The 16,447-nt window shown below is 38.9% G+C and overlaps 1 protein-coding gene across 2 annotated transcripts; it reads left to right on the plus strand.

The window, feature by feature from the left end:
- Window positions 1-1,300: 1,300 nt before the first annotated feature.
- Window positions 1,301-16,228, plus strand: LOC311073684 (microtubule cross-linking factor 2). Of its 2 annotated transcripts, none has more exons than XM_084099626.1 (11): window positions 1,301-2,262; window positions 3,419-3,643; window positions 5,240-5,395; window positions 7,312-7,377; window positions 7,694-8,821; window positions 9,479-9,565; window positions 10,252-10,413; window positions 10,586-10,837; window positions 13,040-13,080; window positions 13,193-14,555; window positions 15,384-16,228. In XM_084099626.1, the coding sequence occupies exons 1-11, from the start codon at window positions 1,504-1,506 to the stop codon at window positions 15,528-15,530; spliced, it is 4,386 nt and encodes a 1,461-aa protein (XP_083955752.1). In that variant the 5' UTR covers window positions 1,301-1,503; the 3' UTR covers window positions 15,531-16,228. The 2 variants fall into 2 exon arrangements, with proteins under 2 accessions (XP_083955752.1, XP_083955753.1); XM_084099627.1 differs by lacking the exon at window positions 1,301-2,262 and adding an exon at window positions 3,121-3,196.
- The last annotated feature ends 219 nt before the right edge of the window (window positions 16,229-16,447 follow it).

The following is a 16,447-nucleotide window of genomic DNA, read 5'->3' on the forward strand; positions in this document are numbered from 1 at the left end:
GAAGACCCCTTTACGAACGAACGCACGATAATAACCTTTCGAAGGGGCGGGGCTATATGATGTTACATAAAGGGGTCGGTACTAAAAAGGCAGGGATGTGGGTTATTTATAATCATAATACCGGTAACAATAAATATCGCCGTAGGTTGGCAGCGGCGCTCCTTGATTGAATATGACTGCCCTACTGCATGAAGCTGTACGAAGCTTTAATGTAGCCTACCTGTTTGTCGTAAAATATTAGTGTGATCTGCGATCTATGTATTAATTCATAGAATATTTTCTATTCTTACTGCTTTTTCTTATTTACGCCCTAAAATCAAAGATTCTAGAGAGCATTTGATTGGACATAAAATCTAATGAGAAGCTGTGAAAAGATGAGAAGTAGCCTAGTGCAGATTGATGTTATCAAAATCATTGATCCATATTGGCTGAAGTGAGAGACTAAGTTTTGAATGCTTATAACTTCTAAATGTGAATTTTGTCGTTGTTTTGGAGCACACTTATAGATATAGGCTAAGGCTAACTTCATTTTGATTTCATGGGGATTTTAGTGCTGGGGTGGGGGTGGGCATTCGTTAATGTAGAGCTGAAGGGTAGGGGGTTAGTGGTTGGGCCGGGTCCCGGGATATACGCGATCGTCAGCGCCATCCTAACATCGGGTCTGTCCGGGGCTGAATCGGAGAATCGGGTCTGAGGCTGCTGTTCTCAGACTGCTGTGACGTGTGTTTCTGCCGCCGGATCTTCCGTTTCATTTGAAGCCACTAGATGTCAACCGAGCAATGTTTTTTCAACTTTTAAGTTCCGTGCCTTTGAGAAGTGTGTGAGTTGTGATAAACTTAATTTCTTTTGAAACCAATTTATATATATTGGTTATAAATATATATATATATATATATATATATATATATATATATATATATATATATATATATATATATATATATAAATAAATATATAAATATATATAAATAAATATATAAATATATATAAATATATATATATATATATATATATATATATATATGCATTGCAAATATGCATTGCAGGGGTACAACAAATATGCATTGCAGGGGTGTTTGGAAAAAATCTATAATTTTATCCTAGAAAAGCAATGGTTTGGCATTTCTAGCTGTTCGAAATCATGCCAGTAAAGCTGAGTTAACTCTGACTCAGAGAGAGAGAGAGAGAGAGAGAGAGAGAGAGAGAGAGAGAGAGAGAGAGAGAGAGAGAGGGGGAAGCTCCTGTTTTCGGGGCGGAGATTTTGGAGTTTTAAAGGCACATGGCCACACACAGTAAAGATATTCACTTAACCACTAGACTAACGGCTTTTACTCGGATTTACCTTAACTTTTCCTCATCTCACACAAACTCTTCAGAGGACTCTACTGGCATTATTCATCTCATTATACTGCCTGGAAACATAAACACACAGAATTGTCTTTCTTACTTCACATAAGCAATGAATGGTGAATAAGAGGAGATTCTCATATTTGAACGCCAACAATGACAAAGACCAAAGTTGAGGCCAATCCTGAGTCTAATGCACGCTCATCCCAGCACGGACGGGACGGGCAGGATAAAGCCTGTGGAGGAGACGCGGTCAGCCACCAGTCAAGACAAATCCACCGGCATCATGTGCAACACATGACGTCAAAACAACCTCAGGCGAACGCAGCTCCCTCACAGAACAAGACTAAGGAGATTCACTCCAAGAAACCAAAGCGTGGATTATCTGTCACGCCAAACATCCATGCTGGGAAAACGGAGATGAAACCAGAGTCGAGAAAACGCTCCGATAGCAATCGCAGTAAATCATCATCCGGGAGAAGAAAGCTTTCGGATGGAAGCATCACGTCTGATGACCTGAGTAAGGACTCTGGCTGTGCTGCCGGGAAACTGTCTTCCACGGACAGCAGCTCTGAGATCTCGGACGCATCTGAGGAGCATAAGCAGTCCACTGATGCCCAGTGTGGTGAGGTCTGTCACAGAGGAACCCACGAAGAGATGATGGACGGTTTAGCTGAGCAAATATCAGAAGACAGAGAAGATGATGGTCTGATCAATGCCACCCTGTCCCCAGGGTTTGGCTTCGGCGAGGGAAGCATCTCTCCTGGAGACCGGTCCTACGTTTCCCAGGACAGTCGCTTGAACTTGAGCGCATCTGTGGCATTTTCGGATCTGACTGGAGACTTTGCTGAAGGGGTGCATGAGGATCTGCTGAGAGAGATTGACGACCTAAGATCGGAAAATGAATATTTAAAGGTGAGATTAATTGATTGGTTGATAAATTGATCTATTCGGTTGTTAATTAATGGCAAATAATCATTTCTGCATGGTGTAAATTATACTAAGGCGAGTTCAAGAATATAAGATGGCTGGATGGCCAGTTACAAAAAACGGTATTGTTGCAAAAGTTTAATTATTTGTGTTTTAGGTATCTTTGCTGTAACAGCCTGTTATGATGGATTTTAGGTATAATGCATCATACTTTAATGAGCCAATATGGCATAAACCATGTCACATGATGTGCTGGACTATTGATCTAGAACTTGATCAAGCTATTTAGAGCTGGTAGTCTGCCTTGGACAGGTTACAAACCAGTTACAATGTTCAAAAAACATTTTAAGCTCATGACATGTTTTAAATTACATAAACCTAATTCTGCAAACTTTTCAAGGAAGAAATTTGTGCTTAGGAGAATATATCGTATTTAAAAATATTTGCTATATACATTTGTGTTCCATTATGAACATACCAAAATCAAAACCCATAGTTCCCCTTGTGGTTTTTATGTACAGTAATTCTGAGTTAAAACTGTTGAAACAAACTATTTCGGAATACATCATGTTTGTTAAAGTGTTAACATTGTCTGCTACACATAATATTTTAACAGGCACATAAACAAAGCAGAAATAAACTGCACGTGATACGGCTTATACTGTAAGATTTACTTTCTTCTTAGAAGATTACACTTTCACTAATTGGCTTGTGTCATCCCTCATTGTCTCTGACATGCAACAGAAGGACGGGTTCACAGAGAGAACAAGCCTTACTCTGATTAAGTGCAAGGTGTCTCAGTAGAAATCAAGAAGTCAACAGAAAGTCCATCAATGCATCCCTGAGAAGGACAGTGCATCATTCTTGGCATGCACCCGCTTCTGTGGGTTAATGTACACAACATGCTAGCACTCGACATGTAAGACCAATGCTGGCTTGGGTGAATTGGTTGGAGGCCAAAATTAATAGTGATATAAGAAACACTCTTTTTATGCACAAACACATATGCTTTGTTTAGACTGAAGTAAAGTTTCAAAAAGTTTCTTCCAAAAGTTTCATTTCAAAACATTTATGGTAGTAGGTGCAATACTGCCACAATACTGAGGAAGTTTACATACACCATTTTTGGCTGTCTTTTCAGGACGAAATGGAGGAGCTCCGCTCAGAGATGCTGGAGATGAGAGACATGTACATGGAGGAGGATGTTTACCAGCTGCAGGAACTCCGACAGCAGCTGGAACAGGCCAATAAGGCCTGTCGCATCTTGCAGTACCGACTCAGGAAAGCAGAGAGACGCAGCCTGCGTGTAGCCCAGACGGGACAGGTGGACGGCGAGCTTATCAGAACACTTGAGCATGATATTAGGGTGAGAATGTGATGCTTACAGTCATTATTTGCTGATGTTGAGTGTGTTTGTGTGAGAAAATACTTGTATGAGACATTCAGGGTGTAATTAAATAAATATTTTTTGGGTGCAATTAAGCTACAGTGGTGTATGTGTGTACAGGAAACCCACTGTTAGGGTTTTGGATGCAGTCCATGACATTCATCGGGACAGGATGTTTATCAAAATTGCTTAACACTGCTTAGTGCCAATTAAATGTTTAATAGTAAGTCACTATATGAGTCAAAACTCTGTTTTGATGAATCAGCATGCACTACACTACAGGATTGTGTAATCTTTCCATTGTGGTTTGTTACCAAATTGTGTTAGTGAGAGTCAAAATGCTGCTTTGTTTTATAGTTTGACATGTGTAGTGAGTGGTTTTATTTTTGGAGTTGATCCAACTTGTAAAATGAGTAGAAAAGCCCCCGGTTTTCTGTTTGGCAGACAATCGGTAATTTGTGGTGGGCCACTCACAGCATAAGCATTTTTTGGTTTGAACTTCTCAGCCAATCAGTGACAGAGCTTTGTGTAGGAACGTTACAAATTAAAAACCAATCTACACAGCAGGGCGACCCATATAAAATGGCTGTTTTCTTTTGAAATCTGCCTCCTCCTTCCTCAGGTTTCTTCCAGGCCCTTTGTTGCACTGAATTAAGTGTGAACATTTTATTTTGTATTTCGTAGAAACACAATGTGAAGTATTACTCAAGAATCAAGGTTGAATGAAAGAGTGTGTATATTTTGCATGTGTATGGTGTATGTGTCAAGGACTATAGCCACAGTATCTGAGAGGGGAAGTGTCCAAGCACAGCTGCTGGTGTGTGTGTGTGTGTGTGTGTGTGTTCATGACCAGTCTATTTTAAAGGCATGTGAGAGAAATAGATACCCTCCTTTCACAAACTGGGCCAGTGTGTGTGTATGCCCATCGCTGCTCAGCGTCCTCACCAGCACTCAGAAGTTATTCAGCCTTCAGCAACCCCCACGGGAGTGTCCTGCAACCTGATATCGCACAGCATCCTTTTCAGTGTCTGCTCTACTCCACATTCTCATCATTAACTTACTTTTCTCACAGAGAAATCCGAGATTGTGGAGTTCTCCTTGAATTCAGTGGTGCTAATAATCGTCCTGTGCTATAAAAAAGAAAAGCACAGATGCCATGACATAATCACATGCACTCTAACAGTTTTCCATTGGCATTATTAGCATTTGTTAGCAACCCCTTGAGCATCTACAGGATGAGTGCTTTGCAAAGGATAGCAAAGGAGGGAGATCGTAGGAGAGTCGACCCATATTGAATCCCAAACAATTAACTTATCACTTTACTTCCTCACATCCTCAATGTCACAAACCACAGCTGAAACATAGTAACTTAATCCTCATTTTGCAGTGTTCCCTATAAAGTATCAGATATTTCTTTTCTTTAAATGGAGCTTCTTGTGTCTAATAATATTCCCCAAGAGAATGAAAGGGCTTGAGATCATTATCTTATTAACATCAATGTCTTTGTGGATAGTTAGCAATGACACATGGTTTGTAGTGTATTTGCTTAACTATATATGAATATTGTTTTCCCAGGTGGCAAAAAGTGTGTCCCTTCGCCTGCACAGCGAACTTGAGGCCATTCAAAAGAAAAATTCACAGCTAGAATGGGAAAACGAGGAGTTGCGTGAACGGCTGCAGGATCTGGAGGTGGCTAAGCAGGTCCTGCAGGCTGAGATGGACAAATCACAGGTGTTACGACCACAAAAACTTTGGTGTGCATATATATATGTATATACTATATGTATACTATATGTATATACTATACATATATATATACAGTTTCCATTGACATAATGATTTTTATACTGTACAAACTGTATATTCTATCCCCTTACACTAAGCCTACTCCTAAACCTAGCCATCACAGAAAACTTTCTGCATTTTTACATTTTTAAAAAACATCACTTAATTTGATTTATAAGCTGTTTTCCTCATGGGGACCAAAAAATGGCCCCACAAGGACAAGGTTTTCGGATTTTTTGTCCCCATAATGTAGGGTTTACCTGAACCACACATACACACCTCAAAAATTTAGGGTCTCAAGGAATGTACTATTATAAAAATGTCTTACTATTATTAATGTTAGGAACAGTCGCTCTGCTTAATAATTTTGTGTAAACCGTGATATGTTTTTTCAGGACTCTTTGATGAATATAAAGTTTAAAAGAACAGCATTTACTTGAAATAGAAATATATTGTTACAGTTTTTACTGTCACTTTTGAACAATTTAATGCATCCTTGCTGAATAAAAGTATTAATTTCTTTTATTTCTTTAAAAAAATGACTGACCCGAAACTTTTGAATGCTAAAATACTGTACGTACTTTATATATACCCCTTATATCACTATAAGTATGACTTATATCACTACAGCAATTCTTGTTTGTTTCTTAATTTCATGATGCCGTTAGGATTACAATCTGACCTTTACCCCAACTGTATGTAGTGGGTGTAACCAACAGCTGACTGCTTGGGTAGGGCATAGAATGATCTAAGGGTCTGAATTCAAACCACAGCTGTCATTCTCACTTGTGGATGCACGAGGGGGAGAAGAGAGCAAATAAATGGGTCATTTGAAAGACAAGGGTGAAGAGAGAGTAAGAAAGCAGCCACTTATAAATACATCTGAAGGGGAGATCCTTGTCGTTGTCCAACCCAATGTGGGTCTTATGATATGCATACTAGCAAGGAGGCGTGTTCTTTACTTTCACTATCTCATAAAGATAAAAAAAAGTGTTTGCCACCATTAAACCAATATAATGCGCATAAAAAAGTATTATTTTTTTTTATTGGCAATGAAGGCCTGTAGGTCTTTAATAACGGCACGCATTCAGTTTAATCCAGGATTCAGTGCTTAGAAGTGGATCCGCGCAGCTCAGCTCAGACAGCTGCCGCCCATTCCTGATCCTTACCAGCAGAACAAATCAGCTACAACCAGATTATCAAGGCTTCGTGTGAGCCTGACACTACCTGAAACATGATGATCTACATACGAACACTTTACTCATCCATCCGGTCAAAAATCGTTTTGCAATCTTGATCCACAAGATAAATTACTGATTTATAATCTCAAAAGCAACAATCTGTACTTTTAAAAGACATTTATCTTGGAGTTACGGTTAAATTATGACAGTTCAGTCTTGGTTTGGATTGAATCAATAAGGTTCTTTTTAACATTTAAAGATAATATGGAGACTACATGCTCCTCCTTTGCTCTTTGTACTTTTAAGGGTTTGAGCAACCCAGACAAAGCAGCAGACAGATAGACTGACTCTAGCCAGCATTCTTGACATACTTGGAGCAGTATGGATGTTTGGTGGAGTTATGGAGTTGGAGTTCTTGCCACCTCACACGAACATGATTAAGTGTGTTTATTAGGTGCATACTTTCCTTACAGTCACACATTTCATTAGAAATTGGAATGCATTGGACAGTGGTATGATGGAAAATAACAACTATGATGAACATAACTCAAATGAACACTTATGCCCATAGGAGGACATTATCTTAGGGGACAAATTGCATTGGCCATAAAATGCATAGTAAGCTGTTATATAAGCTGTTAAAATGTATTTAGACTTATTATAGATGTGGTGCATTCACAGAATTCTCTAAAGAGAAGAAGTTTGAGATCAACATCCGGCAAGAGTGAAAAGAAACTCTCTCCACAGGTGAGTTGATTGATTGATTTGTGAAGGTTAGTGCTGGTTTATCCATCCATCCATCCCTCTATCCCTCCATTTATCTATCCATCCATCCATCCCAATTCATTTTAATTCTGCATCATGTTTGCCATCTCAATTCAAATTCACTTCAAATATTCACTTCAGGAATTGAATAAGATTTTAAAATGCATTCTCAATTCAATTATTAGTGACACAACCCTGTTAGCCATAGTGATCATAGCCAAGGTAGCCTTGCTGTGTTTACGTATTAGTAAAAGTTAAAATTATGCCAACCATTTTAACACACCTGTGTTCTCTGCAGGATGACAGTGCTGATTTGAAATGCCAGCTCCACTTTGCCAAAGAGGAGTCTGCGCTCATGTGCAAGAAGCTAACAAAGATGGCCCTGGAGAGTGAGGCGATGCGGGAGGAGCTTGCCAAATACCGTCTTCTTTACGGTGATGTAGATGAAAACCAGGCTGCAGCGGGCACCACTAACTCCACCCACACCCGAGAAGCAGAGGTCAAAGTTCACTTGCGGCTGGTGGAAGAAGAAGCCACGCTGCTGAGTCGTCGAATTGTGGAACTAGAGGTAGAGAACCGTGGTTTGCGGGCAGAGATGAGTGAACTGCGTGAACGAGGAGGAGGAAGCTTGGAAGAAGAGGAGATGGTGAAGGGGGCTGGTGAAAAGTTAGCATTGAGGGAGCAGGAGGAGGTGCTTAAAGGTGGATGCCTGGATGGTGTAGAGAAAGCAGATGTGTTGACAATCCACAATAATACACAGGAGATCCAGATGCGTGCAGAGGAAGAACACATGGAGAGCTCCATCCACATGCACAGAGAAGGGCCGATCGGTGGGGAACAGGAGCTTTCTGCAGAGACTAAAGAGGAAGATGGACGAGCTCAATGTAAGTCAGACTGCACATTTGGTGTGAAGGATCTAGAAGGTCTTCTTGCCATCCATGACCAAGCGCTGCTTGTCAGATCAACTATCCAGCTCCTGACAGCCCCAGCTAAAAATGGCGGATCACCTGCATATGCCAATAAGACCCATCCTGGTGGCCCTTACTTAAGCAAAACGACAGTGGATCCTCAGTGCAAGACACATCAATGGCTTTTGGACCCCATGTTAAGTCCCTTGACCAATGGACTAGAAGTGTTACAAGCCCAGTTGCGTGCTCTTGTAGAAAAGTTGGAGGTGCTGTCAAACTCCACTTCAGAGCACTATGGGCTTGTTACAGAAAATAACATATTACATTTTGGTGAAGATTTAAGTGCAATGAAAGAGGACACAAAGAATCAAGAAAGACAAGAACGTCCATGTGAAGAAATTTGTGGAAATGGGTGTAACCAGGACAGCTTAGTGCTGCTCACTCTGCAGCTCCGATGGTTCATCCAGCAGTGGCGGCAGGGAGAGAGACCCACCGGAGACGGAAAGAACCTGTTTGAGGTAAATTGGGCAACTACATTTACTGCTGTGGTCATGCATCTTAATTGATGGAGATGGATGAGATTGACTTTATAAGAATTCTTATTTGCAGTTGAAATAACAGAATAATGTAGTTAGTTGGGTGCTTTGTCAACTTTGGGCACTTTTTGGCCCTGTGACACATTAAAACACTTTAATTTGCCCAATAACAATATTATACAGTATATACATATATTCACATCAAATCCTTCACAGCTTATCTTGTATTGTGTTTAATAATGCTTTTTGGTGGAAATGTGTTGTTTACCATTAATGTAACCTTAACACAGTTACTGATACTGTATATATTTTTATACCCTTTGCATAATTTGTGCTAATATATAGTCCTATAGAGAGATCATCTGAGAAAATTAATTATGAAAATTATGCACAATAAAATATTCTATATTTTTAAATTTTAGATAATTTCTCTATAATCTAGACATATTGTACTTCATTTTTAAATGTATTATTTTTTTATTTCACTTAATTTAGAAAAAGCTTTATTAGTAGCGAAATTGTTCGGTGTGAAATTATATTTTATGAAAATAATAATATAAATAATTTTTCACACAATAACTATGAAAAGTTTATTTCACTCAAGAACACCCAGTTATATGAAATATATTTTAATTTCAGATGTATTGTCAGAATGAAATTCATTTCCTAAAGGACACAGAGTCAAGAGCATGCAAGTACAATCTTCAAGAGAAATGCAACACTCAGGTATGAAAAAGAATGAGGTAAATAATAGAATCAAAAACTTTTGCTAGTCATGTTACAACACTAACTATAAATGTGTATGCATTAAATTGAATCTGAAAGAACTTCATTAAAAATGGCCTTTTTCATAATTAAACTGTAGTTGAACATGCCTGCTCTCTGGTCATAGATTAGCCAAATAGCATTGTTGAAAATGGGCAACAGGGGAAGATAAATACAAAGTTATGTCATGAAACTCTAGATGGCGCAGGGTAATTGGTCCTTAACTCAACCTGCTTGCAATCGTATCATTCTCTATAGGGCACAGCTGATTGGTTCCTGCTGCATCAATAGCCAATGAGCTTGCATGCTAAACCTTCAAATACATGGTTAGCTTTTGCCTTAGCAGTGCAGCGCGCTTTCAGAAACGCTCCACCTGTATAGATCTGCTACGGGTATTTCATGTACGCTATATTGATTAGCAGCAGCATGTCTTACTTGCTCACAGCAGCGTGTCGTGTATGTAATGGCAGTAGCAAGTCCCGTACTTGCTCTGCAGCAGCAGCAATAACCAACAGCAGCAGCAGCATAGAAGATCTATTCCGTGAAGAACAAATATATCAACATTGTCATACCCATTACCATGCCAAACACATGACAGAAATTCCCACTGCCCAGTGTATATTCAGCCCTGTGTGTTCCTCTCTCAGGTGAGCAGTTCCCTGCTGTCAGACCTGAGGACAGCCCTTCAGGATCTGTTCTGTGAACTCTGGGAGCAGCACAGGGCAGCCCAGTTGGTCGTCCGACAGTTTGCAAACGCCAAAGCTGCGTGGGCCGTGGAGTGTACAGAGCTCAAGAGCCTCATAAGCAGGGTGAGAACCAGAAGATCAGTGTAAATTCCCTTCAGAGAACATCAATGAACCTGTTGCCGTGGTTCTCGTCATCACATCTTTCTTCATTCTCGGCCTCTAGGGAAATGAAAAAAGCTTTATGACACGGAAAAAAAATCATCATGGTTTTACAGTTGTTTGTGTTTGTTTATAGCTGGAGGGTCCTGCTGGGAAGGCAGGAATAAAGGGTCCATCAGATCTGAATGCGGCTTTACAGAAGGACCACGTTGAGAAGCTTCAGCACCTGTTAGCTGAGTCCTACACTGCAGTCATGGACCTGACAAGACAGCTGAAGGTCTGTGAGAGCAACTGGAGCTCTGAGCGGCAGGAACTGCTGGAACACCTGAACCATGTGCGTCTAGAGTGCGAAAGGTCGAAGACAGCAAAGCAAAATAGAAAAACGCAGGTCAGAGCAAAGATTGTTCTTTTTTGGGTGATTATTTAATTGGTAACACTTTATAATCATTGTAGTTCTACATAGAACTATAATTTATAATAATTATAGTTCAATTTGGAAACATTAGTAAGTGCATTAGGTATTATGAACCACAACAATTGTTTAGCATTTATTAATTTAGGTTTCTATAAATACACTTGTTTATTGTTAATTCATGTTTGTTTAGAATTGTAATAAACTAATGTTAATTTATCTATTTTCAAATGCTACAAATATATTAGCATTAACTTTAATAAATGCTGTAAACTTTTTCAATAGTTCATGATATCTAATTCAATAAATAGTGTTAATAAATTGAAACGTAGTGTTATTTAATTCTATAAATTTTTATATTTACCTGTTTCCACCATTTATGTCTTTTATGGCATTTTTTTCATGACCTACACAACTTTTTAAACATTTGGGGTCAGAGAGATTTTTATTTTGTACTTTAATTTTCAGCAAGGATGCATCAAACTGATGAAAAGTATTATTTCAATAAAATAATTCATCAAATAATCGCAGTTTCGACAAAAATGTTCAACCAATTTAAACATTCATAATAATAATAAATGTTTTAAATATACTATAATAAATATAATAAAAATATACAAATAAAACAAACAAAAAACATTGTTATAATAGTTAAACCATGGTAATCACAAATTAACCATGGTTTAGTGTAATAAAACCATGGTTAATTTTCAAAAGGGAAATCAGCATATTAGAATACAGCTATTTTGAACTGCAATAATATTTCACAGTATTACTGTTTTTACTGTATTTTTGATCAAATAAATGGAGCCATGTTGAGCATAAGATCCCTCTTTCAAAAACGTCTTACCATCTTAAAATCTTACCAACCCCGAATGTCCGAACAGTATTGTATGCCCGCAACCCGAAGTCTGAACTATCATTATTAAAATAATTGAAATCCCCCTTTTACTAATGCAATTTTCTAATACTATAACTATTCAGTCTTATTAAGCTTAAAACATATGTATTATACTAATGCATAATACTCGCCAAATGGCTTTGTTTCACAATCCTAAAGCAACAGAGGTCAGAGATTTGAGACAGTCCCGTGAGCCTGTGTGTGTTAAAGGGCCGCATGGCAACAGAATTTGGGCTAATCCCCTTTTGGGACTGTAGGACAGCAGGCGGAGCACAGACATCAGCTTCAATCACAACTTCTCATTCTGAAAAAGGCTTAGCCTAACCACAGTGACCACAGAGGCACTTATCAAGGCTCAGCTGAAGTTCAAATAAGGAGTTTACTTTACAGTAAACGGGGGGAAACATTGTGCAACGTCGAGGGAAAGGAGGAGAGAGAGGAATGAGGAGGCATTATTTAGAGGATCAAATGCATAATGGATCTTTAAATGGTTTTAGATGTTACTTTCTATTTTTAAACAACGTGATTTTATATTGTTGCCCTCCAGTTTGACAGCAGTTTCATTCTTCCCTTTGAACAAATTATCTGTTCATTATCATAGATACTAAGAATAAAAGTGGAATGTAGACAGTGACAGTTCTTTGATGGGGTTAAGTAAAGCCTGGATTGGAATGCAGAGAAATATTCCCAGTGTTTTTTTTTTCTTGATCAAAGCGTTTTCTTGCGGTTTTCTTTTCTGTAATCCCTAACTGGCACTCTGACACACTTTCCCTAAATAAGACAGTGATTACTGTGCATCTTAAAATTCTCATCCCTAAGTAATAGTAGAAGGATTCCCTGTCCCTGATTCATTCCGAGATATTTTTCTGTTGAAAGTTCCAGGTTGTACAGGTTGTTTTAATACATAATATTTTAGTATATATAATATAGTAATATATAATATTTTAATATTATAGTATAAATAGAACTTAAGATATGAAATATTACAATATATATGTATATGTGAGTGTGTGTATATGCATATATATATATATATATATATATATATATATATATATATATATATATATATATATGTATATATGTATGTGTATATGTATAATATTTTCTATACTATACTATACATATAGTTTGTGTTTGTGTGTTTGTGTGTTTGTGTGTGTGTGTGTGTGTGTGTGTATGTGTAATGTATTTTTTCTAAGTATTCATTTTTACATATTTAATATAAAAATACACTTATCAAGTGCAAAATAATAATCTTTCTAACCCACTTTCAGTCCTTCAGAAATAAGATGACAAAAGATGGAAAAATGGAAAGGTCAGATTCTTTTATTTTCACAGAGTAATTCCATCTCAAGATATCTATCTATATAAAGTTCTAACTTTTTTGAGATTTATTAATTAATTCATAGAGTTTGCTTTCCCACCAGGGTGACTCTCAAAACTGGCATTGCAAAGCCCAACAAGAACTGGAAGTACCTCAGTCATGAAGCTGCCCTTCTGGACAGAGAAGACGGCTGTAAGACTTGGGACTGCCCTATCATGCCTTCCAGTTTCCCTGGTTTGAACCTAAACCAGGAGCTGACCCAGAGAAGCCACACTGCTCCAGAGAGGACCAGCATTCGTATATATTTCAGCCCACCATCAGCAAAAAGGATCCAAATGAGCTCTCTGGTAGCAGGAGAGGAGGAAGAGTGTGAGGAGAGCCAGGAACCGCATTTCAATGCTTTTTCCTGTGGCCTTGTAAACCGAGACTGGGTCTCTGCATATGAAAACTGGCTGGGTAGCGTGCCGATTGTCTGCCAAAATTTGACGGAGAGAGCTGTCATCAGTTCTACATCCTGTTCAGGTCTTCAGACCTCCAGTATTGCTTCCCCTTCACACTTGGCTTTCAACAGCATGGACGTCTCAGCCAACTTGAGTGATGACATGAAGGAAATTACAGCCAGTGTGCTTCAAACCTCGCAATCCAGCCCTCTAGAGAGGAAAAGAGGAAAGGATTTTGGGAGCAATGTGGCAAGTGTTGTGAGTACGGGAACTCAAACACAATCCCAACCCCAGGTGACCACAGTTGGGCTACAGACTGATGGCCCTCGAAGTCTTTATACCGCAAAGCACTGGTCACCCCGGGTGACCTCATTCGTATCCGCTAGAACCCAGCAGACGTCAGCATCATTGGAAAGGGTACCTGGTCCTTCAGAGCGCTTTCAACCACATTCCACCTCGCCGAAAATACAGCGCAGACACTCTACATCCTCTCCGTTTTCCTCTAAGTCTTCCACTTCACCATCATCCTCTTCATCCTTCACTACATCCTCTTTGTCCTCTTCCTCATCTCTGAGCGCCTCCTCCAGGATGGATTACGGAGCTAAGGACCGTGGTTTGTGGGCTCTGTCGCAACGTGGATCGACACCTAGCAGGCCGAGCTCAGTATCAGCGCAGGCCAGCGATAAACCCGGCGGTCGTAAAAATGTAGGAGTCCACAAGTACGGTCTGGTCCAGGAGTTTCTGCGCAACGTGTGTGGCCGAGGAGAGAAGACCAACCCGGCGATGGAGAAAGCTCCAGCGGCTCGTAGGGATCACGTCGGACTGGTGGGTTCAAAGAAGTCCGAGCACCCCCCGTCTCGTATACCAGCGGTCCCACTGGTCAGAAATGACAGCATCACTAAGATCGTGAACCGCAGATTTATGAAAAACAGCCAAAAAGAGGAGGCAGTCTGTCAGAGTCAGAGTCAGACCCAAACCCAGCGCCAAATCGACAGGGGTTCAATCAGCAAGAACAAGGGCTTGGAGGTTAGCAGCAAAGTTTAACTTTTTGAAAAGTTTGGACTTTTAGAGATTAAAATGGTCGCAAATGTAAAATAAAATTGTGCGACAATCATTTAAAATGACTCATTGTGAAACATTGAGTGTGTCCATGTGCAGTTTTGTCATGAACAAAATGATTATTATGAACGGGCTCTTTTTAGCGAGTCTTGGCCTTAGTGACACAGTAGTGAAATACATAGCGTTATTTGCATATGATTTAGCAGTTTACTGTCATAAATATCAAAAATATTAAAGGTGTGCATCATACATGAGACCTATAGGAACAATGTACAGTTGGTTTTATGACTGTAAATCATTGTCTTCAAATGCTATTGAGCTTTAAATATTGTCATATTCTGTATATGATCCCATACAGTAGTGAAATACATAGCAATATTTGCATATGATTTAGCAGTTTATTGTCATAAATATCAAAAATATTAAAGGTGTGCATCATACATGAGACCTGGGTGAACAATATACAGTTGGTTTTATGACTGTAAGTCATTGTCTTCAAATGATATTGAGCTTTAAATATTGTCATATTTTGTGTATGATCCCATACAGTAGTGAAATAGGCCTACATAGCAATATTTGCATATGATTTAGCAGTTTATTGTCATAAATATCAAAAATCTAAAAGGTGTGCATCATACTTGAGACCTGGGTGAACAATGTACAGTTGGTTTTACTCATTTCCCGGTCACCGTAGAAATGAGTCTTTTTCCAGAGCTTTTGTTTTTTGTTTGTCACCTGATTTGTCATAATGCTGAGCTGAGAATATCTCCTTACTTTTTCCCCTCTCTTTGCCAGGATGGAGCCTGTGACTGCAGCTCACGCTCTTTGACATCCTGCTTTGCTCGACCCTCACAAAAAAATCTCCGGCAGGCTCACAGTCAGAACAAGCCCCGTCCACACGAATACCCCGCAACTCGTGGTAAAGGTGACCCTCAAGCCTAATGGGAAGCAGAGTCATCAAGTGCGCTGACACCATGATGCAGCTGACAGGATTCTTCAGGGATCGGCAGGCCTGCATGGACTCTGCATCGTTCACAAATTTCGACGTATTCTCCACCCCTTTTGTGTGTTTTTATTTAATATTTGGATTAATTTGATTATGCCTTCAGCTCTGTTTTACCATGTTAAAATCCATTCCACAGAATTTCCCTCTAAAAAAACGTGAAAGAAGTCAGCAGATACCTTTTGGGGTTAGGGAAATGTCTCTAGCATTAATATTTAAAATCTGATTAAATTTGCTAGAGGAACAAATAAGGCTTGTACAGAATTAATAGTGTTGTTAAGAGTTCACAATACCAGCAAGATCCCCTCTAGTTTTTACTTTCTTGAACCTTGATGGACTTGACTTTATTACATTTTAAATAAATATTAAGCAACATATCTAAAAACAAAAAAGATCTGTGACATGATTTACTAATATTTGTATATATATTATGCATAATAGAATGTTTGTAGGACAATTACTGTTTAATTGTTATTAGATGCCTAATAAATGTGGCTTGTTACTCATATATCTGTCTTAAACGTGATCTGTGTTTATGCAAACAACATTTGCAGGGCCAAGCACCTTAATCAGAGAAATGTAACTATTTGAAATGTGATACTTTTTATGGCATGTTAATAAATGCAGATCCATGTCATTTTATTGGTCCCTATTACTTGATTTGAGGACGCAGCACCATAATAATGATGTTTCAGGCTTCGCTCTAGAGCTGCATGTGACCACAAAAGCAAAGAAAAATACTTTTGTAAGAAAAGTGTGTTCAGTAATTTTGAGTCCTGTGATATTTTATTGTCAGTTTTGATTTTAGGAAGCTATCATTGCTTATTCACATTTCCATGAGACTGAACACAATCAC

Source organism: Abramis brama (genome assembly GCF_963993115.1).
Source record: "Abramis brama genome assembly, chromosome: 22".
NCBI lineage: Eukaryota > Metazoa > Chordata > Actinopteri > Cypriniformes > Leuciscidae > Abramis > Abramis brama.